The sequence below is a fragment of the Pseudopipra pipra genome, chromosome Z, assembly GCF_036250125.1.
Source record: "Pseudopipra pipra isolate bDixPip1 chromosome Z, bDixPip1.hap1, whole genome shotgun sequence".
Taxonomy (NCBI): Eukaryota; Metazoa; Chordata; class Aves; order Passeriformes; family Pipridae; genus Pseudopipra; species Pseudopipra pipra.
The window spans coordinates 43,641,092-43,668,883 of NC_087581.1; the positions used below are offsets into that span (position 1 = coordinate 43,641,092).

General features: G+C 40.2%; 1 protein-coding gene and 1 pseudogene across 1 annotated transcript; both read right to left on the reverse strand.

The window, feature by feature from the left end:
• LOC135407804 (sentrin-specific protease 5-like) lies at positions 1-949 on the reverse strand (annotated as a pseudogene).
• On the reverse strand, positions 943-27,792 carry LOC135407805 (microphthalmia-associated transcription factor-like). Its single transcript, XM_064643172.1, has 2 exons — positions 27,708-27,792; positions 943-1,800 (listed from the first exon to the last, which is right to left on the reverse strand). The coding sequence occupies exons 1-2, from the start codon at positions 27,790-27,792 to the stop codon at positions 1,082-1,084; spliced, it is 804 nt and encodes a 267-aa protein (XP_064499242.1). The 3' UTR covers positions 943-1,081.

Consider the following 27,792-nt stretch of genomic DNA (forward strand, 5'->3'; position numbering starts at 1 on the left):
TTAGGCTATTAGTTGGTGTTCACATGGGTCCCTGTAAATTCTTTTCCTCACTCAGGGCATATCTTCTTGGGAGAACTGAAGAGGCTGGTCTAAGGTGAGGCACTTGCAGTACTGGAGTACAAAAACTCCACAGTCACTGTCATTTTTCTTTTGTGGAATGCATTTTGTCACAGTAGTTTGCCAGCTTTGAAGGAACTTGGGGTGATTCTTCTCCTTTGCTTCAGTCAGCAGATACTGTTGAATTTTTTCTACACAAAATTGAAAATTACTGTCTTGGGAATAATAAAATGAAACAGTTTGATTGGGGATGTTAACAGCAATGAGGGACCAGTGGACTTCCAGGTGAATAGGAATTAATAAGAGAGTCTTTTGAATAAGTCCACCTTTTTAGTCTATCGTTTTACTCCATTATATCCTTTGGTTACGAGTTGTCCATGAAAAAACTGTTAAAGAAATGAACATTTTCAGGGACTGTATTCATGATGAGTTCATCATACATCTTAATTATCTGGTCATTTAGCCAGTTTTGGCCTTCCAGTGTAGTTAAATTATCCATATCCAGCATGTGTTTATTATAGGAGAATTGGAAATTGCAAGTGGAGGGTTTTGGATATTTTTCTTGGTATTTCATGATTTCCCTGGTGATAAAAGATTTTCTGTGGGAGAAATCTTCATTAAAAATTTCTTTTAATCTCTCTATGACATCTTTTTTACAGAGTGGTATTAAACTGCCATATTTCTTTATAAATTCATCTAGAAATTTACAAAACCACCTTGCCAATTGCTCATCAGTTACTCGAGAAGTTTTCTGATTGTCCCTTTTGTCTCCCTTGTGAGTTTCTGATTTCAGTTCTATGTTTTCTGGTGAAGGCTCTTTGAGAGGATTTTTACAGTAAGGGTGATTTAGTAATATTGAACTAAAAATGTTTAAGGAGTCTTTTATCTCTCTTTAGTTAGGGCTGTTTTCATTCTGTTTTGGCTCCATGAATAAGAGTCCATTTATATGATTGGATAAAATATATTTTTATCTCTTTTATTTTTTTATTATTAAGTCACACAACTTGGGATTTGAACAGTATTTCTAGTATTTCTCGCTCATTAGGATATCTTCCAGTCTGGATCTCATTTTCACAGGAACACTGTAAGTGCCAGTTTGTTCAGTTACATTCCCGAGGTTATCACTGAAGGTGACAGTGCTGTTGGTGAAGTCGAGGGTGGTGGTGGTGCAGGACAGGTTTGCGTGGTGTGGCATTATGTTTTGGGTGTAGTTGTCCAGCACAGGCTCTTGTTTGATGACTGTGTTGATCATATCAGGGGAATAAAAGTTTGTAGATGGAGCAAGAGACAGTCCATATGCTTGAGCTTGCATCTCAAGTTTCTGTATTCTGAGCAGCAAGTGGTTGTTGGCATGTTCTAACTTCTTCAGACTGTTTTCTAGTTCTTTTGGTTCTTTTGTGCAATGCAGGTCTCTCTGCAGTTTACAGATGTAATCCACTGAGGCTTTTAGGATCGTTGTCTTATCCCAGCATATATTTGGGTCATTTGATTTGGGTATCAAAGTGTGCAGTTCTTTTAAATTATTATTAATATCAAATCTTCTTCTTCGTTCATTCAAGTTGTGGTTGTCTATCTTTTGTCTCTCTTTAATCAACGCTCTTGCTTCTGAGTCTGTGAGTTCCCTTTTTACATTAGGAAGATTAGCTGGACATGAGTTGCTGATGTTTAGTTCTGGAGGAGGCAGGCTTTGGTTGTCATGAAGGTCAATTAAATCACTAGACACAGACAACGTATTTGTCGTTTCTAATGTAAGGATTCACAGTAGTTTATAGGGCAGAATTCTGTCTCTCTGGACGCAAAAGAATGAAACTGGAGAACAATCACACTTCCCCAGATATAAGCAGTGTTATCCAGCTTTCAGCTTGCTTTAAACTAGGATCCCGCCCATAGGAGCATGCCAGGGGATTAGGGTTGTTGCTCGATAACAGGGATACACTTCCGTTGCTTAGCACAGAGACTAGAACAGATGTAGTTCAAGACAATTTTAGATAGCTTTAAAATTATGCGTATTTGTATTTTATAGAATCTGAGTAAGGTAGAATTTGTTTTTTGAATTCTTAAATATAATAAACCTAAACAAATCAATGTAAGGCTGTAATTAATAATCAATTGTGTTCTATTTTTGAGTTTGTTGTTGGTGTTTTTATCTTTTCTAATAAAATACTTTTGAGTGAAAGAATATTTGTGGGTTTTTGTTTCTCTTAGAAAACTTCATAGTTTTGAAAGCATTAGTTTTTTAGAATGTTTTCTGGTTTTCAGCAATAATATGCGTTAAAAAATTGTCTAAGAAACAATTTCTACCTTTCAGTCTTTCTGGCATATGCTCTACTGAGAAGAGAACAGAAAAATTATGTTTATCAAAGAAGTTTACATAGTTTTGTTTCTTGTTTGTTGCTATAAAAGGTAAAAAAAGGTTTTGATTTCCTCTATTCACTTACTAAGCAACAGTTTAAATTTCAAGGCTGTCTTTTGGGCAATTCTCTATGTTATCTCTTCAGATCTTATTTCTCTCCCCACAAAGGTAGAAACCTCAAGTTAAAACAGCTTATTTTTTTTTCTTTTTTCTCTGGCAAAAATTGCCTTAGTCAAATAAGATATCTTGGAACTAGGCATTTTATTAAATTAGTCTACCTTAAAGATTTTTTAGTAATCTCTAAAAACTTGTCTGCAAAATACAGAAGCAATGAAAGATTGTTTACACAGCTGCCTGCATGGGGGAGAAGGAGAGGGAAGACAGGTACAGCTGTGTCTATTATTATCTCTGCTTTGCTCTGGTGGAAAGTTGCTCTTCTCACACACTGTGGAATTTCTTATCAGTAGTCACTAAAAAAAACTTTTAAAATCTACTTCTCTATTACATTTATGCATGTATCTTAAAACAATTTTGGCTATTTAGATAAACAACTTCAAAAAACAGTTAGTAAGACCATCTTATGAATCTGTAAGATGATTTCTTTCTCTAATCAAAAGGTTGCAAAATTATAGTTTCTATAAAGCAGGAGAGTTTTACTTCCTCCCTAGCTCTCCGAGAAATTGGTATTTTAAACTTTTCGTGGATTCAGTTGGGGGAGGTTTGGGCTCTTGCTCAAATTGTTTTACTGTGTGAAATACACTTTATTTCTCTCCCTGGTAAGGCTGAATTTCAGAAGGGAGGGTTTTTTCCCTTTCTTTTTCTGTCTCTCTCCATTTGCCTCTACGTTTCGATTTGAATTTCTCTCCTTAGTTATTTTCTTGGTGGAGTCACCTGGTGGAAAAACCATTTTTCTTGCTTTCAGGAGTAAATTATTAGGTTTTTCTACATTTTTCTGGCTTGGAGACTTACATTTTCAGTACACTGGCAGCCTGCTTATCTTTCTGGGTAGTTGCGTTTCAGAGTTTGGTTCTTATGTGAATTATTGCATAGATTGTTGCCTCCCGCACGCTTCTAAATCTTTCAAAGTCTCACAGAGCAAGTGTCAGGCAGACACACGAAATGCAACTTAACGTAGTCATTTCAAAGTCTTATTTTTAGCACCATAAGAGCACATGTCGTAATTCAAAATCATTAACCTTGACACTTTGATGATTAAGGAGGGTTTTCCATGTAGATAAAACTACATTTTCATCTTTAGTTATATGTTGTCCCATTGTTATAATTTTTGTTCCTGATGGCTCCCCCCGATAGATTACCTAACAAGGGGTCGATAAAGACTTAGATCCAGATCTTTTTGGCAGAACTACCACTGCTCTCAAAGCTTCATCGGGCCGCCATCTTCCTCGTGCATCAACCCATGAGTCCTCTCTCTCTAGGAGAGAAAATCTCTGCTCTTTCTCTCTCTAGGATAGAAGTCACTGCTCCCCCCTCTCTCTCAGAGAGGAATCCCCTTTAACTCCTTCTCAGAGTCAGAGATGAATCTTTCAACGCTGCAAACACATCAGCATCGCCAAATGTCGCTGTTAAATTGAGACGGCCAAAGCGACATAGAATCTTCTTCCAAAGCAGGGATAGGATAGCAAAAAGGCTGGAAGATTTTTATTGCAATAGATTGCAGACATTTAAACTTTTCACACAACACACATGTCAACTTACTATTTGGTGCCTTCATGTAAACATACATCAGGCCATACACACGTCAGCCTACTATTGGTACTTTCCTGTACACATACATCAGGCCATGCACATGTCAACCTACTATTGGTGCTAATATGCACACATACTTTAGGATTGGCTGCCAAATAGCAGAGTCATGCTGATACAGCTTTTGCCAAGTCATGATGATCTGGCTAAAGCAGAGTCACGGTGACTTGCAGAAAGTCCAGGAAGTCTGTTTTTGTACTTCCTGTCTTCCATCTTCTTACTTCCTTCTGACAGACGTGTTGTTGACCCCGACACTTCCTGTCTTCCCTTTCCCATTTGCAGAAGCAAAACCACAGTAACGATGAAAGACAATTTGCAAAGCCACACTTTCACTTGTCCTTTCTGAAACCAAACTGTGGCTGTCTTTTGTCTACCAAACAGCAATCTTTGTTGTAGTCAGCAGAAAAGACAGATTCGTCTGGTTAAAGTATTGTACAGGAACTGAATTTCACATGCAGATTTAATGCATAATGGTGAGGAATTCACTTATTTACTAACCATGAAGCTCTCACCTACTTCACACATCAGAAACAAACATGTAGCAGGTTATTTCAAGCCCCATTTGTCTAGGTTTTACAAAATGTCATCAGCAAAATTGTATGCTATTCAAGCAAGGAGGAAAAAAAATACACTTTTATGTTTTAATAATAAAGCTGGTTTGTCCCTGGATCTGTGCAAGATGCAAACAATATTGAATTACTGTGTATCCAAACACACATTTTTCTTGGAAATAAAATTAAATTATTAGGTTAGCTTCATTATTAAAGAACAAAAATTAAACAAGAAAAGCGAAACTGGAAGTGTAGAATTCCTATTGTTTTAATACTAAAGGCTGTCATTAACCCAAGTAGTCATGTTTTTCCTGACATGAATGGTATGCCAACTGTTTGATATATCAAACCAGAGTGGTGTTGCAGTTACCCATAGGTCTTCTATTCTATGTTTTCTTTAACATGCTGTTGGTATTGACAGAGTTCCAAAATCTGAACTACGTCCTTGCTTTCCCATTCAGGAATCTGTATGGAGATGCTAGGAATAGTCTCCTAGCAATAGGATACTAAATAGTATCCTAGTTTTTCCCCTTTTGTTTCCCTCACTCAGCCTGCCCATTTTCACTGATGCCACAGGACCTGGGAAGCTGTTCCACCAGTGTGACCTTTCTCCCCGGCATGCAGCCCTCCTGCTCTTTGTTGTTGCAGTGAAGAACAGTCACAGCACTCCTGCTGATTTTTTGAGAAGATGGGAAGAGTAAGATTCTTTGCCCCGTGGCAGGTACTTGCATAGCTGGTGTGATTTGAACGACAGACTCACAGATTCCCGAAGTCACTGAGGCTGGAAAAGACTTCTCAGATCATTAAATCCAACTGCTAACACAGCACTGCCAAGCCCCCAACTAAACCATGTCCCTATGTGCCACATCTACACATTTTTAAATCCCTCCAGTTATTTATCCATTCAGTTTGGTGTCACCTTCTCCAGGTGCCATCATCAGAGATGGGTTTTGTGCAGCTCAGCTCTTCAGTCTTCTCACCTGCACCCTGTTCCTACACTTGGTGGCACACAAAGTTGCAGCACTTACAAGGACTCGTGTTTGCATGTGGTTCTGCCTTTCCTATCACAAAAATTCTTCCTTAGTGAACTGCAAAGAATGTATCTTATGACTGAGAATCTTTCTATATACTCTTAAACCTTCTCAGCAAGCCCACTGCTTGTTAAGAGCTGAACAGACACAAATGTTTGACATTGAAACACTGCCCTTGGAGATAGCACAGATTTATCTTATGTGTGGTCATGTTTGTCTTCTTTACAGATTAACATCCTGGGCAATTTTTCTTAGGTGAAGACAGGAATATTTAGTAGCAATGCTACTGAGCCTGGATTACCTGGCATGGCTTAAAATACATTTTGCTGGCTATGGGCTGTCTTGCCCAACCGGCAGTTCAGGAAAAATTGTAGTGAATCATCCCTTAAGTCAATGCATTCAGATGGAATCTTATTCTTTAATGTCCTTGCTTGTTTAACTAAGGACAATTTAAGGAAGTTCATTCTTTTGCAGTAAAAATATGTGGAATTGTCCCATCACATTCCAAGAAAGTTTCAATTATTATTAATTGCATCTCCATCCCCAATATGCTATTAGACCTCTCATAAATTAGTACAATTCACTAATCTTCATACCTTTTGAAGGTATAACCTGGATCCAGGCAAAACAGAACATGGAAAGCTCCTGCAGCCAGAGCTTCCAACATGCAGCCCACTGTTTACTGCCCACCTTCGTGAGGTCATGAGAGAAATCCTTCAGTAAGCCCAAAAAGCCATCCTGGTGTCACAGTGCTCTCAAATAACACAGGGCACGAAATGTCTGTGCCAGAGAGAAATTATAGAGGGGGACCATGTTCTGAAAAATAATTATATGGCACCGGGTAGTGCTGGAAGGTTAGGAGGAGGACAACCAGAACCCATTGTAATAACTTACTGCTCGTTTTCAATATAGGAACTGCTAATCTTAAAAGATGTTTAGTCTTCTGAAACAAGCTGCTGTGAGTCCCTCCTAGTCTAAATATGTTGTAGTAAACATTATTACCATTATATTAGTAATATTTTCAAGTCCCTTTTCTTGTTGTTGAAATATCTGAATTCCCTTGTGTGCTGGTTTAAAGGTAAATCAGCAGGGGAAATTAACTCAACCCAAAAGAGAGATTATAAATCAGAATAACAATTTAATAAAATAATACAATAAGTATGATTATACAGCCAAACAAGTGGTTTTAACCCATAAAACCCGAATATATAACCCAGCACCCTGGGGCATGAACATAGTGGTGTTCTTTGGCCCCTCTGAGTCCAAAGTAAAAGGAGAGGGGAAAACCTGTTGATGAGAGTGCTGTTGCAGTCTGGTCAAGAGTGGAGATTGCAGTCCGGTCGAGGGTGGTGGTTGCAGTCTGATTGAAAAGTGGTGGTTGCAGTCTGGTTGAAAAGTGGTGATTGCAGACCAGTTGAGAGTGGTGGTCTGCAGTCCGGTTGAGAGCGGTGGTCTGCAGTCTTCCTCTGGATCCCACGAGTGGTTAATAAAGTCCCAAGACTCCAAGATTATATATCTTCCAGTTCAGGCAGGAATGCTCAGTACCTCCCTCAGGGCAGGGGGTTCCTTAATGGGTGTGAGGACAAAAGCAACTCCTGTCTCGCAGGCCTCTTAACACCTAGTTTATAGCCTGAGGAGTCAGGCTCTATGTGCAGATAGTGTAAATGGTTCATTGATAACAGTTTCTGGGAAATGGCATGGAAGGCTATAGAATACACAGTTTTGGGTTACACCCATCCAGTGATGAACTGTTCCCAGTTGTTCTAACTAGGATACCTTGAATAAAAAGCAAGCACAAAATATCCAGTGTCCCCTATGAAATATTCATGTTATGGATTAGAAGAGACAAAACCCAAAATAATTGAAGAGGAGAGACTATGAGCCTGTATTTAAAACCACATTCTCAGCCTCATAAGGAAGAATAAATGGGTCAGTAGAGAAACAACAACAAAATCTCTCAAAGGAAAGAATGCAAACCTTGAGCTCATGTAAACTGCAACTTCATTAAAGTCAATGTATCTAGGCCTGTGTACACCAGGAGAAAATAAGGCTCTGGATCTCTGGATCTCTGCTTCTTCTTGTGGGAGCCATATGGTAAGTGTTCACATGACTGAGTCCTCTTCCTAAATGAACAATTGTGTTTAGCTGACTTTATACACAGGTTTCCTGTTTGTGACTTGAATAATTCATGATGGAAAAATTACAGATTTGCACTGCTTTTCCGTCGTTTTAACATCAGGCTTGTGCTCAGCACACGCAGGTAGCATCATTTCCAGAGACTTTAGTAGGCAAGGCAACATACTTGTCATGTAAGAAGTAATAGTTTGGGTAAGAGTTGATGTCTGCAATGCCTTTCTCAGGTAACTGCTTGAATGTAGGCAACACAGTAAAAGATGAAAGACTGAAAATGAAGACAAGGATGCCAGACCCAGCTGACTTTCATAACACCTTTTGTGTGCAGAGATGCTCAGCAAAGTGCTTGTTGGTTGCAGCAGTGCAAACAGGTGTGAAGGAGACCAACATGTGACCCTCCACCCAAACATCCTTCTGTCTTGATGGAAGTGGGAACAACAAAGCCCAGAGCCTGGTCAGAGTTCATGTTCCCCTCACTGGGCATGAAGAGAACACAACATTCCTGCAGCAGAGACGCAGGACCAGATCCAGGACTGCTCCATCCCCTCCACTTGTTACATTTCCATTGGCACTTCACCATTAAATCCACTGTGGATTCTGTTTGATTTACAGAATGGTGAATGGAGTCCATTATCATCTAAATTATCTGAAAGATGTTTTTCGCCTGCTGTCTCACATTCAGGATCACCTAAGACAGGGCAAACTACAGCACTGCCCAGAGGCCTCTTCAAACAGAATCACTTATTTCGCTCAGTTAATCACAGCAGACAGTTCAATGCCTAGTGCACAGGCTTTTAGACAAAATGCCAAGTGTTCTCCCTCCCTCTTTAATTGCAGAGCATGCCATTCCTCTGGTATCCATCACTGTCGTACTGCTGCCACAGAGAATCCATCAACCCCATCTCTGGCTACAAAAACTTATGCTTGTTCTGAATTCTCAGTTGCAGTCATTTTGATGCTTGTCTGTTGCCAAAAATCTGGATTTTCCAGTGTGCTATATAACTAGAAAGTCTTAATCCTTTTCATTTTAATTCTTTTTTTATTTTATCCCTCCTAAGATGTTGGCGTTTTCAGCAAGGGTCCAATTCTTCAAAATCAATTAGTAATTTGCACTCTCTATTTTAGTCCTTCCCACATCACATGCATCAATACTGCCTCATTTTCTGAAATAGCTCAGTATTCAGTCTTGGAAAATTGGACCTCCAGGATAACTAGTCACTAATCCTCAGTTCTTATTTTACTCCCTAGCCCCTCAGCAATGAATCTCTTTTTCAAAGACAGAGGGGGGGGAGAGAGAGAGAGTGCACATGTGTTTCTTCAATGATATTCATTCACTCATTAAAGAAAAAAATGAGGTAAATTGAGACACAAGAGAAAAAAAAACAAGTAGCAGCAATTAACCATGAGTCAGACTTTAGACTGCAAGGAATTAGGGCTGGAATTAGGGCTCTATAAAATCTAATCCATCACAGATTGATGAAGAACACCCTCATTATTGCCTAGAGGAATTTTTCTAAAAAGATTTCAATCCAAAATTCAGTTTTGAGAAGGGGAAGGAAGTTGGTGAGTCATAAGGTTCTAATAAATCAACTTCGGTTGTGTATTTTCAGGCTGATATTACTTTCTCTTGCTGTGGATTAATGAAAGGAACTGAACTGTCCTTGACAACAGCACGTTAGGACACTAAATCACATTATTCACCTAAGACCTTTAAAAAATTTCCATCTATTTTGCATTATTTAGACAAATTAAACTAACATAGACTATTTAAAAAAAAAAAAATCAAAGCCTTTCAGAGCCTGTTTTATGTCTGGGTCTATATACTAGAGAGCCTGAAGTACCATCCATCAGGAAAAGGAAAAATGTCTGCCTGAGTCAGACCTTCGAGGAAGAGCTGATGGTCAGAGGTCACCATCCTTTCCCTCCATTTGCAAATGTTCAATGAGGTAAAATATCAGAGAGAAAAACAGATCACACGAGACACATGGATATTAGAAAAAGTCTTCGCAGTAGCCAGCAGGATATCATCCCCACAAACAAACCTGGGAAATTACCATCTGGAATATCACCTTCAGAAGAACCAGTGGAGAGCTGACAGTGTGTTTGAAGTAGATGCTATAAGTATTAATAGACAGACTCCTACCTGCGGTGCTAAATCCGGACCCAGTGTGGGCAGAAGAATTTCAGATAAGACCTTCTTAGAACAGGGCAGGGTATGCAGAACAAAGGGACCAGGAAGGAAATGGAAAACAGAGAGAAGTGGAAGAGATCTGGGGGTTGTCCCGCAAGCTGGAATTGTGGCAAGAACAGCGGAGGAATGAACTTTCTTCAGAATTATCAAAAAGAAAGAAAATTATAGAGATTATTTGTGAAGGCATTATAACAGCTTATGGACTAAAACTCATGGTGACTAATATATTTCTAAAACACTTTATGATTGTTTTTGAAGACCTTCAGCCACCTTGATTATCCAAAAATTTAGTGCCAATGATAAATGTTCTAAAGGATTCTCATGATTATGGAATCTAGCAAAACACAATGAAACATTATAACATTATACTTGCATCCATTGCAAATGAGTATTTCAGGTCACTCAAAGAATGACCAGAAAGGGATCAGCAAAAGTAGATTTAATATAAATTTGGAAAAGCACAACAAAGTTTGATGGCAAGGTTCAGTCTATTACTTACTAGATATATAAAATACACAAAGAAAAAATGGAAAGAAAGCAATCTACATTGATTTATGTGGAGAGTGGGGGTACAAAAGGAGGAAAAAGAGTCAGGGATGCAAAAGAGGAAAGAAGACTCTCCCACTGAGTCACTAAGTTGACTCCCTTGAGAAATGTAGCCTTAGACTTTATAAATGGGTTAAGGCTAAAGGAGATAGCAGCACTTAATCATAACAATACTTAATCAACACAACAATCAATTGACTAATTTAATACTTATGAAATTATTCAATAGGATTTTCTAAAAGCATGACACTAACTTAACCATAAATCTAATTTAAGGATAAATTTAACTTAATTATAAATGGCAACATTCATAACACACATGTACTCAGACATGAAGAAGTATGTACAAAGGTATAACTGAGGTGATAAACTCCCCTCAAGTTCAGTGAAGTACTCATGCTGCATGTCTTTTCACTTTCTTAACGGTCAAGGGTTGAGCTTTAAGAATGGGAGTATCATTCTAGGCTCCATTGTCAGCTTTTGGCAACAGTTCTCCCAAACCAGCATCTGGAGAGTCTGAGTTCCCAGAGGCATTCCACTGAGAGAGGGATTTCTGGTCACAGCCTGCCACAGTCCAAGACGGCTCAAAGCGACCCACTTAGGATCTCTGCTTGTAGGGTCGTGAGATTACTGACTTTAATCATCAGTAAATTTCCATTCCAGACACAATCATGTCAGTAGTTAAGGAAATCTCCTTGAATATTCCAATATTAAAAACATTAGTCCACTCAGTCTGTTGTTCAGACAGAAAAATAGAGCCTCAAGGTTATTTGTTAGAAAACAGGAGCTCATTAGACAACAGAAATTCTGGGAGTAGATAGTGTTTCTGAAAAGCTCAAGGGCAGCTCACTGCCCAGGTGCCAATAATCAAGGCTAAGGACTAATGAGCCTTTCTGGCACCATAGCGTAGCCGCAGGGGGGTGGTGGACGTGATGCAACACCACAGAAACTTAATATCAGAATACTCTCCCAAAATTATATCTTCAGGTAATTTCCATAGACCATGCTAAGAACCTTTTTTCACTATGAATATCCTAAGCAGCAAACTTCACATTCAACACAAGGTTGGTTCTTCCTACAAAAATATTTTGGTCAACAGATTAAAAAGACTTCATGCACAGAAGCATAAATGAGTTTCTCTTATTCAGAAGGAAGTTCAGTTCAGAATCTGCTGTACCTGTTATACATAAATAAAATTAGTTTATTAGTTTCCATCACTGATGCCTTTATAGTATTGAACTACCAGAAGACAAAAGGAGCATTATGATGATTTCCATACCTACAGATGGATGAAATTTCTATCCAGAAGGATTCATCATCCCTAATAGGAGAAGGAAATAGGAATCCATATACCATTCATTCGCAATTCCCAAAAGAACTGAGCTTAGATTAAGGTCAAGTAGTTAGCCAAGTCTCTATGCAAATTATGGCATTATAGATTTCTAAATAGATTTTCCTTTGTTTGGTTGTTTAGAAGAGAAAAATTGAGGAATCCTTGCATAATATCAGAAAAGAAACAAAAATCAACACAAACTACGACTGGCTTTTCAAAAGTTCACTGCAGACTGGAAAAGAAATCCCGCTTCATAACTCGCTATCATGATGGTAAAAGTAACTGAAAGAATTTTAAAACATGACAAAAACCTGTAGAGAGGAGCAGAAATAGGCCATAACTCAAGGTTTTGAAAACCCGTCTTCTGACCCCCTGCTCCCATGGGGTGGCATAAAAGGATGGTTGAAGTGAAGTCAACAAGATTATTCATTTTCCCAATCATGACAAGCATAAACACTTGAGTGAACTAAGACTTCACTTTCTAGCATGATAGAATCAGGCCTGATCGGTAATTCCTGCTTGTGAAATGAATATAATTCTGCCTATTTCAAGTCTAAAATAGGCAAATTTAGAAAGCTAAATTTAGCCAAATAACATGGGTGAGCCTAACTTTCACAAAAAGCTAAACTTATACAATGTGTATTTTTAGAAGACTTCGAATTCCAGTACTGAGCAACTCTACTAGCACTACCTGTGTATGTGGTTCGAAACGGACTAAAGCAGGTTGGGCAGAAGGAGAATATCAAATAAATCTTAAGATTTCATGAGGAAAAACAAACAAACAAACAAAAAACAACAAGCAAAAACCAAACCTTCTGCCGGCCACAAGGACCCAATTTGCTGTCACCCACAAGTATTTGCTGTCCTCAAACTTGGCATAAAAACCATCAGCATTCCAGCTCTCTTAGGTCGTAACATCCTTGCTTTTTTTTCTCTCTCATTTCTTTGTACTTAATTTTCTTTTTTATTATAAACCACTGTTTTCCAAGTATTTCACCTAGATTCTTGAACTCATGGTGGGGATTCCCTTTTTGGATTAGATGTTGAATGTCATCTCTCAGCTACACTGACAGCAACTTGAAGAGAGAAAACTGAAATTTTCAGGTTTGGAATACGAAAATGTTAAAAAAATATTATAATATAAGACCACTACAAACTTTCATAACTGGAAAATCCTTCCATAAAGTGGCAGAAATTTAACAGGAAACAATTTTGTAAAATAGAAGACAAAAAAAAACCCAAAAAACTAAAATCCTAACTCTTCCTGCACTCTGAAGAAGATCTGATATTTTACAATATTTATCTGTTATGAAATTCCAGAAGTTAATGTTGACATTCTTCATCTGGATGTCTGAAAGTTGACTTTTAAGTAAAAATTCTTTAACCAATCTTTAAAGTTGGAAGGCATTCTATCCATTTTAGAAGCTGGTGTGGAAAGATGTGAAGTTCTCTGAGAGTTTATGTATTTAACAGCAAATTCAAAGAGCTGCCTCATCAAAATCCCAGGTGAGTAAATTCTGATCTCTAGGCTCAGGGGTATCAGGTCTTATGACAAACCCTAAACTCATAAAGTAAGTGTAATGTGTAATGTTGGCATTTGCAGCTCTTTTGTTCCTACAAAAGCACAGACCTTATAAATCATACTACTGCAGAGTCATCATTCCTTTACTTAATTTGCTATTAAATAGGCCTGCTCCTATTAAATAACCCAATATCCACTGTTTCTTCTCTACGATGAGGGAAAATGTCTTAGTCATAATAACACATGTCTGCTGTTGATCATGAAACTGAAGGGAAAAAATGTCTTCTGGGGACACTGGAAAACTTTCACGGAGAATCTCAGTGCAGTCCCAGAAATCATGCATAGGTCATGGTAACTCAGGATGTAAGACCTGCACAAGTACCTCAAGGTACCTTTAGGAATTTGATCCACAGTCCCTTGAGTGACCCAGCACAAGTTTTACTCCCTCTAGCAGCTCCTCCTTGAAAATAACAAGGAGTGAGAGAAATACATTCAACCCATGCAATGTTTCCATTGGTTCCCATGATAAGAAGATCATTAAATAAAAAGAGATGATGACAGGCATAGAGAAAAAAGAAAGGAAAACTAATGGAATCTTAGAGAAAGAAGACTCTGAGACAGCATGGGGCAAATTGCTAGATAAGCCTATCCATGCCCCAGAATAGGCTAGAAATAAATAATATTTACATCAGGAACCAATCTTTAGCCATTTTCCAAATCAATATGCTTGGGATTGATTCTGTTCATGTGTCTTTAATGGCTAAGACAATGTTGGTAGACTACAAACATAATTTGTTCTGTGTATTTCAGATGCAAAAATACTCCAGAACTTTTCAGGTATATTTTGCAAAAATTCACTGTGCACGAACGCATCTGTGCAACTTCACTCCCATGTCACCTGGAGTACAATTACTAACTTGCTCAAGGTTTGCAGAGTGGCAGAAAATTGATGTATGAATTCCAGACAAGACAGAAAAAAAAACATTACTCCCTGAGGGGTGACTACTGATGCTACTTGGAGGGTACAGAAGTTTTTAAGGCAAAGTGCTTAAAAGATATAGACAGGAGATATAGACAATGACAGGCTGTGGAGATATAGACAGTGACAGAACAAAGCAAAAAAGAGAAAGAGAATGAAACAGTAAAAGGAAACAATAGGCTAAGCAGCTCATCTACAGCAAGCCTCTACTGTTTTTTAACATACTTTCTCTTAAGTGAGAAAATATTTGCTCACCACCACCCCGCGAGCTGTTGCTGATTAATCAGACCTGGTTTAGAAATTAGGTGATATTCTGAAATGCCTGTGAAACCAGTGTACTGTAATCAATTCACTGATTGACTGATTAACTGACTGACTTACTTGGATAATATCATTGATCTTATTTCCACCCCTGAACTGCAAAACCTACATGTGATATTCAGACAAGGTGCAAAGAACTGCGGACACAAGAGAGTTAGAGAATAGTTGGGGATAGAAAGGACCTTTAACAGCCATCTGGTCCAAGCCTCCTGCCAAAGACAAAGGCATCTTCAACTAGACCAGGTTGCTCAGAGCCCCATCCAACCTGCCCTTGAATGTTTCCAGACATGGGTCACCTACCAGCTCTCTGGGCAACCTGTGCCAGTGTTTCCCCACTCTCTTTGTAAACATTTTCTTCCTTAGATCTAGTTTGAATCTATCCTCTCCTAGTTCAAAACCATTAACCCTTGTCCTATCACCACAGGCCCTACTTAAAAGTCTGTTCCCATCTTTCTCATAGACCCCCCTAAAGCATTGAAAGGCCAAAATAAAGTCTCCCAGGAGCCTTCTCTTCTCCAGTGAGCCTTAGCAGCAGGAAGATAAAAGCATAACTAGAAGCAGAGAGAAAAAAAATCTATTTTATTTCTGATATGCAGATGAGTAAGGGGATAAGTTTTTTCACTCTTTCACATTTGTGGCATTTTTCACATGACCTTTCTTCCAGCCACATGAGCACACATCAAGACACCAGACTGATTCAATCAGACAGCTGTGCATTAACAAGGTACTCCATGGTCCTTTCTAAAGGAAGCCATTGCAATTAGAAAAAGACTGACCTCTAAGAGCAACTTTTCCTTTAATTGCCATTTTAAGTTTGGTTCATGGTCATCATGGTTTGCACTGTTCCCAAACTCTTGCCTTTTAAAATATTTATCCCTATCACCGTGAGTCTTCAAATGAGAGCAGTACCCAGCAGAGTCATGGAACATTTAGCCCTGTGTGCCAAGAAAAAGGCATGAAAAATCTCTGTGGTCTCTCTTTATCACCTAAGCCAAGCATCCTCCCCATGCCCGCTTTGGGTCCTCTCCCTTCCCTCATGCCAGGATTTCTTCAGGTGAAGAATACACAGTATGAGGCACAGCAAGCACCCACCTCCCAGTTGCGAGAGCCCTGCTTCCCCTCAAACCACCATCTCTTACCCATGATGTCACTGTCTGCTCTAGGAAAACCTGCAGTGGGAATACAATTTACTTCTACAGTTTTTGAGAATCTTCTGAATCCCTAACAAAAGATCATTATCTTTTCTAAACTCCTGAACTTCACATGGACATAAAATATATCTCCACTTTCTATACAACTGTTTGAATTAATTAGAAAACTGCCCTTTAACTAACAAAAACAAAAATGTCATTTAAAGCACTTCTAACTCATTTAGCTTTCTGTTCACTCATTAGCTGTACACATTTTTCACCTGTTTTTTATCATTATTCACAGTAAGTCTATTTTTACAAGAGTATTTTGACAACTTTTTAACAGTAAATGCTCACTGATTTTCTGGCAGTCTGTAAACTGGCTCTGGCAAGCCCAAGGGTACAAGCTCACCAAAGGAGTATTGCTCTAAAAATATACAAGGCTCCAAGAATATTAGAAGAGCCTTTGGTTCTTTTAACACCTTAGGAGAGAGCACAGAGGAGAAAAGCTGCGCACATTTTCTCAGGGGGTACTTTTACTAGTAAACTTTGCAAAGTAAGAGTACTTGGCAAAAGTTTCAAGGGTAATATTCAACCAAAATAAAATATTCCATAGAGCATTGATTTAGCCCACGCTAACCCACACAACTTCACAGAAACACAGAATATGATGAGTAGGAAGGGACCCACAAGGATCATCAAGTCCAACCCTTAGCTGTGCACAGGACCATCTCCAGGAGTCACACCATGTGCCTGAGAGTATCATCCAAACGCTTCTGGAACTCTGACAGCCTTGGTGCTGTGACCACTTCCCTTGGGAGCCTGTTCCAGTGCCCAGCTACCCCCTGGATGAAGAACCTTTTTCTAATATCCAGCCTAAATCTCCCCTGACACAACTTCAGGCCATTCCCTCAGGTCTTGTCACTGGTCACCACAGAGCAGAGATCAGCGCCTGCCTCTCCTCTTCCCCTCCCCAGGAAATTGTAACTGCAATGAGGTCTCTCCTCAGTCTCTTCTTCTCCAGTTTAACAGACCAATTGCCCTCAGCTGCTCCTCATACGGCTTCCCCTCAAGGCCCTTCCCCATCTTCATTGCTTCCTTTGGATACTCTCCAATAGCTTAATATCTTTCTTGTGTTGCAGTGCCCAAAACTGCCACAATATTCAAGGTGAGGCTGCTCCAGATCAGAGCAGACTGGGACTATCCCCTCCCTGGCCTGGCCCTTAATGCTTTCTTTACCTGATTTCCCCCAGGACACTGTTGGCCCTCCTGGCTGCCAGGGCACTGCTGACTCATGTTCAACTTGCCATTGACCAGGACTCCCAGTCCCTTTCCTGGCACAGCTTTCCAGCCTCTCATTCCCCAATCTGTACCTGCAATTAGAGTTGCCCCATCCCAGAGGCAGAATCTGGTACTTACCCTTGTTCCAACCCATCTGGTCTCAAGCTACCCAAAATATTAAGAAAGGAGATTAGGAGAAGTAGAAGTAAAGAAAGAGAAGATGAGAAAATTATAGCTACCACCAGGGTCCTGTGAAAGTCCACCTTCCACATACCCAGGCGGCAGAAAACACGTCACTGTTTTAATAACACCTGCTCTGGGGGTGGCCAGTGCAGCTCACAGGGGCTGGAGTGTCAGACAGTTGACTACCTTCCTGAAGTTGAACCTATCCCCTCCACCGCCCCACACACACACACTTGAGTTGGTCCCAGACAATAATTAACATAATAATCCAGTGTTGCACACAGCCCTCTGCAGAATTTTCAACAAGATATGCTTCCTTGGCATGGCACCAGCAGAACTCAATGCTTGCTCTTCCATCTGTTAAATTCAGTGTATTAATACCTTTTGAAGGGCTCTAATCTTTAAAATTACCCAGTCCTCAGCAGCTACTGTGAATCTGTATAACTACATGGACCACAGAGAAGCAATAGTTGAGCACAGAAGGTAGTAGTGAACGAAGTAACATGAGACTGGTGACCTGTCGCTAGTGGGGTTCCACAGGGCTCCATCTTGGGCCCAGTGCTCTGCAACATCTTCATAAGTGACTTGGACTCAGGACTGGAAGGGACACTGAGCAAGTTTGCAGATGACACAAAACTGGGAGGAGCTGTTTACTCCCTCCAAGGCAGAGAGACCCTGCAGAGAGACCTCAACGAATCAGAGGGCTGGGCAATCACCGATCATATCAAGTTCAACAAGGGAAAGTGCTGGATTCTGCACCTGGGATGAGGTAGCCCTGGATGTATGGACAGACTGCGGAATGAGAGGCTGGAAAGCAGCGCTGGGAAAAGGACCTGGGGATTCTGGTCAATGGTGAGTTGGACGTGAGTCAGCAGTGCCCCAGCAGCCAGGAGGGCCAACAGTGTCCTGGGGGGCATTAGGCAAAACATCGCCAGCTGGTTGAGGGAGGGAATTGTCCCAGTCTGCTCTGATCTGGAGCAGCCTCACCTTGAATATTGTGGCAGTTTTGGGCACTGCAACACAAGAAAGATATTAAGCTATTGGAGAGTATCCAAAGGAAGCAATGAAGATGGGGAAGGGCCTTGAGGGGAAGCCGTATGAGGAGCAGCTGAGGGCAATTGGTCTGTTAAACTGGAGAAGAAGAGACTGAGGAGAGACCTCATTGCAGTTACAATTTCCTGGGGAGGGGAAGAGGAGAGGCAGGCGCTGATCTCTGCTCTGTGGTGACCAGTGACAAGACCTGAGGGAATGGCCTGAAGTTGTGTCAGGGGAGATTTAGGCTGGATATTAGAAAAAGGTTCTTCATCCAGAGGGTAGCTGGGCACTGGAACAGGCTCCCAAGGGAAGTGGTCACAGCACCAAGGCTGTCAGAGTTCCAGAAGCGTTTGGATGATACTCTCAGGCACATGGTGTGACTCCTGGAGATGGTACTAAGGGTTGGACTTGATGATCCTTGTGGGTCCCTTCCTACTCATCATATTCTGTGTTTCTGTGAAATAAACCATAATGGACTTTCCCCACTTTGCCCACCATTCTACCAGGACCCTATTGTTCTTACATATTAGGTGATTTGATGACAAGGCCTTCAGCTGAGATAATATGATATGTTCAGTGTGAGTAATGCATTACTACACTCATATACTTATTTCTCCCACAACTGATGACTTTTTGCTGCAATAGTCAAAGGGGACCAGGTTTCTACTGAATGACTTTTGGCTTTATAGTCAGAAACTCATTTAGAGCTAGTATTATATTAACATATGATTCATCTGTATCCAAGCTAACTTATAACACATGTGAAGAAGCTTAACCAAAGCATCTGCCTTGAAAAGCTTTCAGTAAATACTGTTAGAAAGCTTCATAAACCACTATGGTCTTAGTAATCTTTGCCAGCTCAATCACACTCTTTGTTTTCCTTGACACTTCAGCATCTTCAATTTTTACATCACAGAGATACTCTTCTCTTGTTTTTTTTCAAGTAACACCATGAACAGCAATATCTGGCTTGTGACTATTCTAGAATTTTACCTTCTTCAATACAGAAATTGCAACATGTAACTTGTTCTACAAACGTAGCTTTATGTTTAAAATACTGTCAACATGGACATTGTTTTATCTATACACAGGTGATTATTATGGCTCTACTGTTTAATGCAAGAGTAATGGCACAGAAATCACAATCTCAAATTATGTGGATTAGCTCCTGTGCCAAATTTGCTACCAGTGTCACAGAAGAATGTAAGGATTGAGCAAGGAACAAATAGCATTCTTTTAAATAAAAATGTGACTTTTTTTTAAGTATTTATTTGAACCAGTCTGGAGTATTGCATAAAAGCATTCATATGTTAGTCTGAATAGTGCTTATTTTGGATTATGATTATTTCCCTAGGTGTTTGGCACCACTGTAACTAACTAACAATTGCTATATTAGGCTAAAGAGATTCAACTTCTTCCTGTAGACAAGTCTAGCTCCTTGACAAACTTACAATGCTCCATATCAGCTGTGGGTTTTCAGCAAGGCAGGGATAGCACCTCAAGACAAAAGATTTTGAGGGTATTTTTATTATTAATAGTCATCAGTGAATAACTCACAGCAGTCTTAGTGAATCTCCATTTCTTTTCTGTTCTTCAATCAGCCTATGCTTCTTTCTGGAATACTTGTTGTTCCCCAAATTATTTGTCAGTTGCAGTCTGAGCTTTCAGATTTATCAAAAGTGGCTTCTTGTAAGTAGCTGATAGACAGAATTCAAATGCATGATAGATTTCATCAGGCACAGAGGGCTCGGGACAACTTTCCTATTATAATAATTGCAAAACTATGACTGTAAGACACTGATTTGAGTTAGAAGTCATTGATTTAATTAACCAGATGGGGATTTATTTGGGACACTAAGGGAATTTAAGCCGCTTCTTCCCATTGTGAGAACACAATGTAATGGTACAATAATGCAACTTCCAGCTAATCAATATGGTTTAGGACTCTGGTCACGCTTGAATTGAAGAAATAATTTTTTTTAAAAATATATTCAAAGAAGTCCAATGTACTTATGGAATTTCATCATCTGAATTTCTCAGGCTATCTGCAGAACAAAGCAAAACCAAGACAAATAAATTATTTTCTGCAAGTAATTTTAGGGGACAAAATACACATAATTCACACAGTCAAAGTAGCAGAACTCTGTTACACACAAACAAATCTATTCCTGTAAACAAATCAGTAGATTAATCAAAAAAAAAAAAGGTTTTCTCATAATACTAGCTGCAGAAACCGCCTGCTGTTTTTGACTGAGACCATATCAATTTGTCATGAGACTGTTAAATATTGGATTTCCTGCTCTCACTTTTCCCCACTCCAAAATACTTATGATCCTTTATTAGGGAGAAATTTTCTCTAAGTCACATCAGATAGTTCTTTTTAATTATTATTTTTTTCAGTGGGTAATTTCCTGCCTTCGTCTTCTCCCTTTGTTCCACTCCTAGTCAAACCAAGTAGCTATGTACTTCCAACTTACAGTTCCACATGAGAAATCCTCAATGGCTGGGTAACACATTGGGACATTTAATCAATGTGTGGGGCTATGTTACAGTTCTGGTTTCATCCCTTAATATTTATTCAGTTTTAGTTCTTTAACAATTTGTGTGCATGTGGAAAACAATTCAGTTTGTGATTGAAGATGACTCCTCCATGGCAAAAATGGCTCAGAATATATAACATCTTTCCCATTTATAGTGAAACTCATCAGCTAAAATATTGTCTTCCCAAGTGACATTTCTAATGAGTTTCGTGTTGCCTGCAGAAAAAGTCTGATCCGCATTCCAAACAGCATCCAGAATTTTCATTTCTCTTTAGCCTTTGTCAGCCAGTAAAAATGTTTCTGCCATTAAATTTAGGAGCAGCCAATGCCCAGATGGCCAGCCGTTAATATCACTGACAGCCTGCTTGCTCCATTTGCATGGTTCCTCACTACACCAGTGCTCCCACTGAGGTCAATTTGCCAGGGGCAAGCAGAGCACAAACTCAGCTGCACTTGGCCTCCAGTGTGAGTCTGAATCTCTGTACAAAAACTGAGTAAAGGACTGTTCTGGTTTCCTGCTCAAACAAAACTTTTATGTAGTGTAGAAAGGGATAAAGTTCATGCAGTACACATTAAAAATATGCTGGAGAAAGCAGTCTGGATTATTCCTGCCTTAGGCAAAAGCAAACCCATCCTTGGGATTGCTTTTGCACAAGGACCTGGCTGCATTTGGTGGGTAATTAGGGAGGTTGAGGAAGTCTGGTGTGTGGCTCAATGGGATTTAACTCTGGGTGAGAGTTGGCTTCCACAGTGGCTGTACATCCATCATCACACTGGACCCCTTGCAGTGCCCATCTCTGCTATTCCATATTTGGGATATGACCCCAACTCCCCTCTAATCACCACACTAATGGGTAATGAGCTTGGATGAAACTGGATAAGTGTTGCAGTGATGGAATTAGGACTTCAACATGCAACAATCCAACAGCACACACCATCTTTCCTGCCCTGGAAGGTTGTTATGACAGATGAAACCCAAGGTCATGGGCTAAATGAATTCAAAGGACTTTTATAGGGATGGTCCATAGATTAAGGGAATTACAGCTGTGTGAAAATTCATTAAGAGATTGGAAAGCTAGTGGTGCATTGGGAAGTGTGGAGCCTGGCATGACATAAATGGCAGATAAGTTTTGGATACTGTCCTGGTTTTGTCTGGGACAGAGCTCATTTTCTTCCAGTTGTCTGGTGCAGTGATGTGTTTTGGATTCAGTATGAGAGTAATGCTGATGTTTCAGTTGTTGCTAAGTTCTGTTCACCTTAAGTCAAGTTCAGTTTCCCAGGTTTTGCCAGTGAGCAGGTGCACAAGGTGGGAGGGAGCATGGCCAGGAGGGCTGACCTGAACTGGCCACAGGGATATTCCACACCATAGAATGTTCTGCACAGTTCGTAAATGGGGAAGAATTGGCCAGGAGGGACCAACCACCGCTGAGGATGGGATGGGTATCAGTCAGCATGTGAATGTGTTGTACATAATTTGTTGGGGGTTTTAATAGGGTTTTTTTTTTTTAATTACAATTATTATTGTTATTAGTAGTAGTAGTAGTATATTTTATTATCATTACTATGAATATTATTATATTGTAGTTTGTTTCAATGATTACACTGTTCTTATCTCAACCCATGAGGTTTCCGGGGTTTTTTCCCTTCCCTGACACCCCATCCTATGGAGCAGCAAGTGAGCCAGCAGCTCTGTGGCCCTTAGTTGCCAGCAGGGATTAAACCACAGCAAGGATAGAGTATAATTTTGCTTCTCTAGAAGCAAGTAAGAGAAGCAGCTAAGCTCAGGTACCAGTACACTCTGCAGTTTCTTTATTCCTACAGCCATGTATTGTCAGTAGCAAGTTCCCACTCTCTCTCCACCAGCTCACTTACAGGAGCTGCTCCACTGCAGAAATAAGCAGGACAACTGCTTTTTCATCTAAACTGCCATAGTCTTATCAACCCAACCAATTTCTCACATAAAAATCCTTTTAAAATACAGAAGGCAAGGTTCTTCAGCTATTTTTGTTTGATAATTACAGAATCACAGGATAGTTTGTCTTGGAAAGGACTTTTAAAGGTCATGTGGTCCACCCCCCCTGCAGTAAGCAAGGACTGCTTTGTCTTCCTTTTCAGAACTACTAATAAGAAGCAAAAATGCAATTTTTTCCATAGATCTTTGTCAACGGATAGGAATACACAAAGCTTCAGATACACACAAAAAAAATTCCTAAGTCGTGTTATGAATATACCTCCATTTTTGACATTTGGGGATTTTTCCTGAAGACCCACACAACAGTGGTTAGCCACTCCATCTGTAAGAGTTACAGCTGACATTTAGTTCTTCTCCAGGTTTGCAAACAGGAGAGAAAAACCTTTGCTTTCATCCCCTTCATTACTGAGCTCTTAGGTACTTAAAGCAACTTGCCAAAAGGATGCTTCAAGATTCTCTGGTAGTGGAAAAGTAGTGTTCTGTTTTCTCAGAGGTGTTTCTTTCCCAGTAATACCCATTTGTCTCCCTGTGTTGGATACCAAGAAATGGAAACTCAGTAAGGAGTCACGGAGTGTATAACAGCTGGAAAGCACAGCACAATTTCAAAGCCCATAATTACATCAGAAAGCCTGAGATACCTTTACTCTCTTTTTTTCCATAGGATGTACCTATCCACTGCTATTCAGTACCATGTGAAAAATATGTGAGCTTGCTCCAAGAGATCCCAACAGATCTGTACAACAGAAATAATTTGACACTGGCATTTTTTCTTAGGAGTTGTGTGAGTGTGTTTTTAAAGGGTATTTCTGTTTTTTAAAACAGACTTTATAAAGATGAGGCTCAATTTTCATTGGGCAGTTTGTATAAATTCTTCAGTTCTTAGGCTGTGTGTGGAGCATGATGAAAATCATTTTGTCTGATTGGACTATTGCTTCTTCTGTGCTACCTTACCAGGAGAGCATCCAGCATCACATTATTTAAAGGCTCCCTGGAACAGAAGTCGCATACCCAGTTCATCTATTTCCTCCTAAAACCTTGGGTGAATGCCACTTGTTGGGTTCCAAAATATGATGTCTGCAGAAAGAAATTTGAGTGGTCTTTACAGAAAGCCATGGGATACAGAAGCTGGAAAACCCCATCTTCGTTGACCTCATCTCTGTGGACTCTTCCTGCCTTCTTCAGCAGGATGCAAAGAGATTCCTTGGTGATGTTATCACCTGCCCTGCCTGAGCCAGACAATCCACATCCTGATTTCAGCAGACCTCTGCATAAAACCCATTGAGTTCCCCCCTTTGCACGTGTATTCTCCGTATCCCTTGCATCCTGCAGACCAAACACCTAATCCCCCCTGTAAAATCCCCTAAGATAAAATGGGGGTTTCCCATGAGGTAATTCTAAGACCCCAAGATTGTCAACCTGGGTTTTTCCTTTACCTTATCCTTGCAAAACCCTCCAATTGTAATAAAATGAATATGTAAACACCCTGCTGAATATGTAAACCATAAATCCTTTAAATATGAAGTCGTAGGTCCAATAAACTATTCCAGTTTTCTGCCTACCCTGGGACTGTCTTAGCTTTATTGACCTCCGCAGCCACTCTCACTTGTACTTTATCTCGTGTGTCAGCATTTCACAGACATTTTCCTTTTGCCAGCATAATCTCCTGTGTGAGCCCAGTCCTGCCAAAATTCAGCATTGTTTAGCCTTCTAAGACATTTTCTTGTGTCATGTATTCTTTTCTGATATCTTTTTAAAGGGGATTCACTTGGAATTTAGACCACTTTGCAGCTTATACCCTTGCTGGGTAGTGTGTTCTTAAGCTTAGATGCACAGGAACAAATTGCTAAACAGCTCCTTGGTACAGAAGAATTTTATTTCCATCCATGCTCATGCCCTTATTGGGGTGTTTTCTCAGAAAGATAGATTGGATAGCACAGCTGACACCTGGGGTATCTGGTGCTGAAGAAAAGGGTGAGAGAGGTGTGTGATCTGTCCCAAGGCTTTGCCAAGTCATTAGCTCAACCCTATGCCTTGGGACAATAGGATGGACTTTGGTTTATTGTGGGTTTCTTGTCAGTATGGCACATTTTAGGGAACATTTCAACAAGAAGTATCTTTGAAGGCATCCATTGTCTGTTACATGTGCACACCACACACACACATCAGTGAGCTAATACTGTGCAGAAAAAGCAAGCTGTTGGAGAGATCAGCAGCCTGCTCCTCAATGTCACAGCCACATGGGATTCAATCAGCAGGTGTGGCGGGGGGCTAAAAAGGACATGCCAGGTTCAAGGAGGTATTTCTTTCTGATAGAAGGCAGGGAGGGAGCTCTCCATGTGGTCTGGATCCTCACAGGGACTCACATCTCTCTTAGAGTGGCAACTCTCAGGCACCTCCCTGACAAGCTGTATCATCCGCTGTGCACTTTCAGACGGTGCCCAAAGGCAGGAGCAATCCTACAGACTGTCAGAAACACAGCTGACTCCTGCCCAACTCCATTTTGGTTGTACTAGAAATCCTTATTAAAACCAGTAATTTGAGTAAGGTCACCCCATCTGATTTGAGGAAGCATTCACAAAATCAGTTTTTAAAACAGCAAACAGAAGGGTTAAGCCCATGACAACTCTGCACTTCTCAGCGGAGATGAGGTAGTTTGCCAATTTTGCAGCCTTGGTGAACTTGACAGAATTGTTTAGCTGGACAAATTGGGTGAATTATTTCTTAGATAGATGCTGTTGTAGCCTTTCCCTTAGTTTGCTTGTTGAGTCTTTTCTTGACTTTTTTTTTTTCCACCATCCTTATAATTTAACTTTGATAAGCACCTGTAATTTCTTACTCTTCTCCCCTTCCCCTTTTACTTCCATCTCTAAATCAGAGGGAGCAAGAGGGAACGAACAATAAGAAGTCTGTGATCCTGACAGAGTGATGCAGTGTTGGGGTGCCCTCCTAACCTTGTGAAAATTGAAGCCTTTCCCTGAAAGTTAAACAATCTTTATTCATTTTTATTGAGCATTTACAACGAGTGGCCTTTTGAAGCCAACAAAAGCAATGCAAGGGTTGCACACAGCCATTAATAATTTTGTATTTGCCACAGAACTGGGGAGGGAGGAAATAAAACCAAGGGCACCACCATGCCAGCAAAGCAATATTGATATTTTTTCAAAACTGTATTTGTTCTGTGAGAAGGTGTTTGTCTGATCTCACTACTGAAATGATATTGATGTTGGTAACTATTTTGACACTGGCTTCAAACAGATTTTTTCTCTTTTTTCTCTTCCCACCTCCCAAAATCTTCACAATCACTCAAATTGTCATCCTGGAATAAAGAAGCAAATACATACAGGGAAAGTTGCATTAAATCCAATCTGATCCTACAAAAGTCCACGGAATGGTGTCCTGTTTTCATGGGGGATGTCCTGAGCAGGGCCATGTAAGAGGATCTCCTATTGCAACAAAAACTAGGGAAGTGAGTAGCTGCCTGGCTGCTGACAAGAAGTCAGGAAAAAATTGATGCACTCACAGCAGTGACATACAAACACAAGCACACACCATCTCAGGAACCAGTTTCATGCTCTGCTTAGGGCGTGCCAGCTCAGTGAAGCTGGTCTGCAGTGGGGTCGACTTTTCTTCTTCACCAAATCACTGTGGATACTAGGATAACACCTTTCTGGCATAAATCTGGTACTTCTTTGGCAGGCCCCTGGTCAGATATCTCTGTACTTTCAGGTCTCAAGTAGCCAGACAGCTCTTTCCTGTACAGTTGGCTCCACAACAATTTGCATCCAAGACTCCAGAGGGAGACACTAAATCCAACCAACCTCTGGATTCTCAGATAATCATCTGCCTAAACCCAGAATCTTCTAAAGGCTCTCTCTGTCACCTGATGATGCTGCAAACAGTGCTGGGACCATCCTATTTACCGGAGTTGTTCCCATCACCATCATAATAACTACGAATAAAAAACATAGAAGATAAGAAAACTGAGTGGAATAAACTTAAAAATGAAAGCAGCTACAGGCAGTGGCAGAAACTTCAGGCAGAGGATCAAGGTACTTAGTAATTAACTGAGCCATTACAGTGTTTCTCTACTAGTTGTAGCTCTGCCCAGGATTAATGTATCTCCAAGATGAGAATAACAGGGAGTGTTATAAAAGGACTGGGAACGAGGAAAACATGACTAAGTGTCAAACTCAAAATGGCAGGAACAAAATATGTGGCAAATGGGGATCTTATTAAGGTTTCACAGCTTCTTGTTTAGAAAGATATACACTGCCATCTCAGACAGGGAGCGATAAAAACAATCAATTGGGTCGCTCACACTGACAAAGAGAATGGTGCTGTCACGTGCAGCTGGACATTTCCTTCCTCATCCTGGCAATGGATAAGGTGTTACGACCCGCCCCAGGAAAAGGGGAGGGGGGGTAACTCAGGTTTTTATCAATAATTCCTTTGGGGTGGATTAAAGCGAAACAACACTAAATAATCGGTGTATGAAAACATATATGGATAAGATTTATTTTAACAATTTTGAATCAGTAGGTAAGTTAACATTTTTGGGTGCTGTAACCTTTCTAGGGAGGAGAAAAATGCATAGGGGAGAGAAAGGCAGGATAAGAGCAAGGGAGAGTAAGAGAAAGAAAAGCTGAGAGAGGACAGAGGGGAGAGAAAGGCAGGATAAGAACCTTTCTAGGGAGGAGAAAAATGCATAGGGGAGAGAAAGGCAGGATAAGAGCAAGGGAGAGTAAGAGAAAGAAAAGCTGAGAGAGGACAGATGTCTATAGTCACCGCCCACGGGGTCCAGCGATGCTTCCATGTCTGCCAGTTGAAGTGGTGAAGTGATCTGCTGGGGGTGAAGGAGGGAAGCCCCCAT

Bases quoted from the DNA above. Each gene is read 5' to 3' on its own strand.
- LOC135407805 (XM_064643172.1), bottom strand. From the start codon at position 27,792: ATGGGGGCTTCCCTCCTTCACCCCCAGCAGATCACTTCACCACTTCAA. The intron at 1,801-27,707 runs GTGACTATAGAC...TCCTTACATTAG, and splicing joins ATCGCTGGACCCCGTGGGCG to AAACGACAAATACGTTGTCT.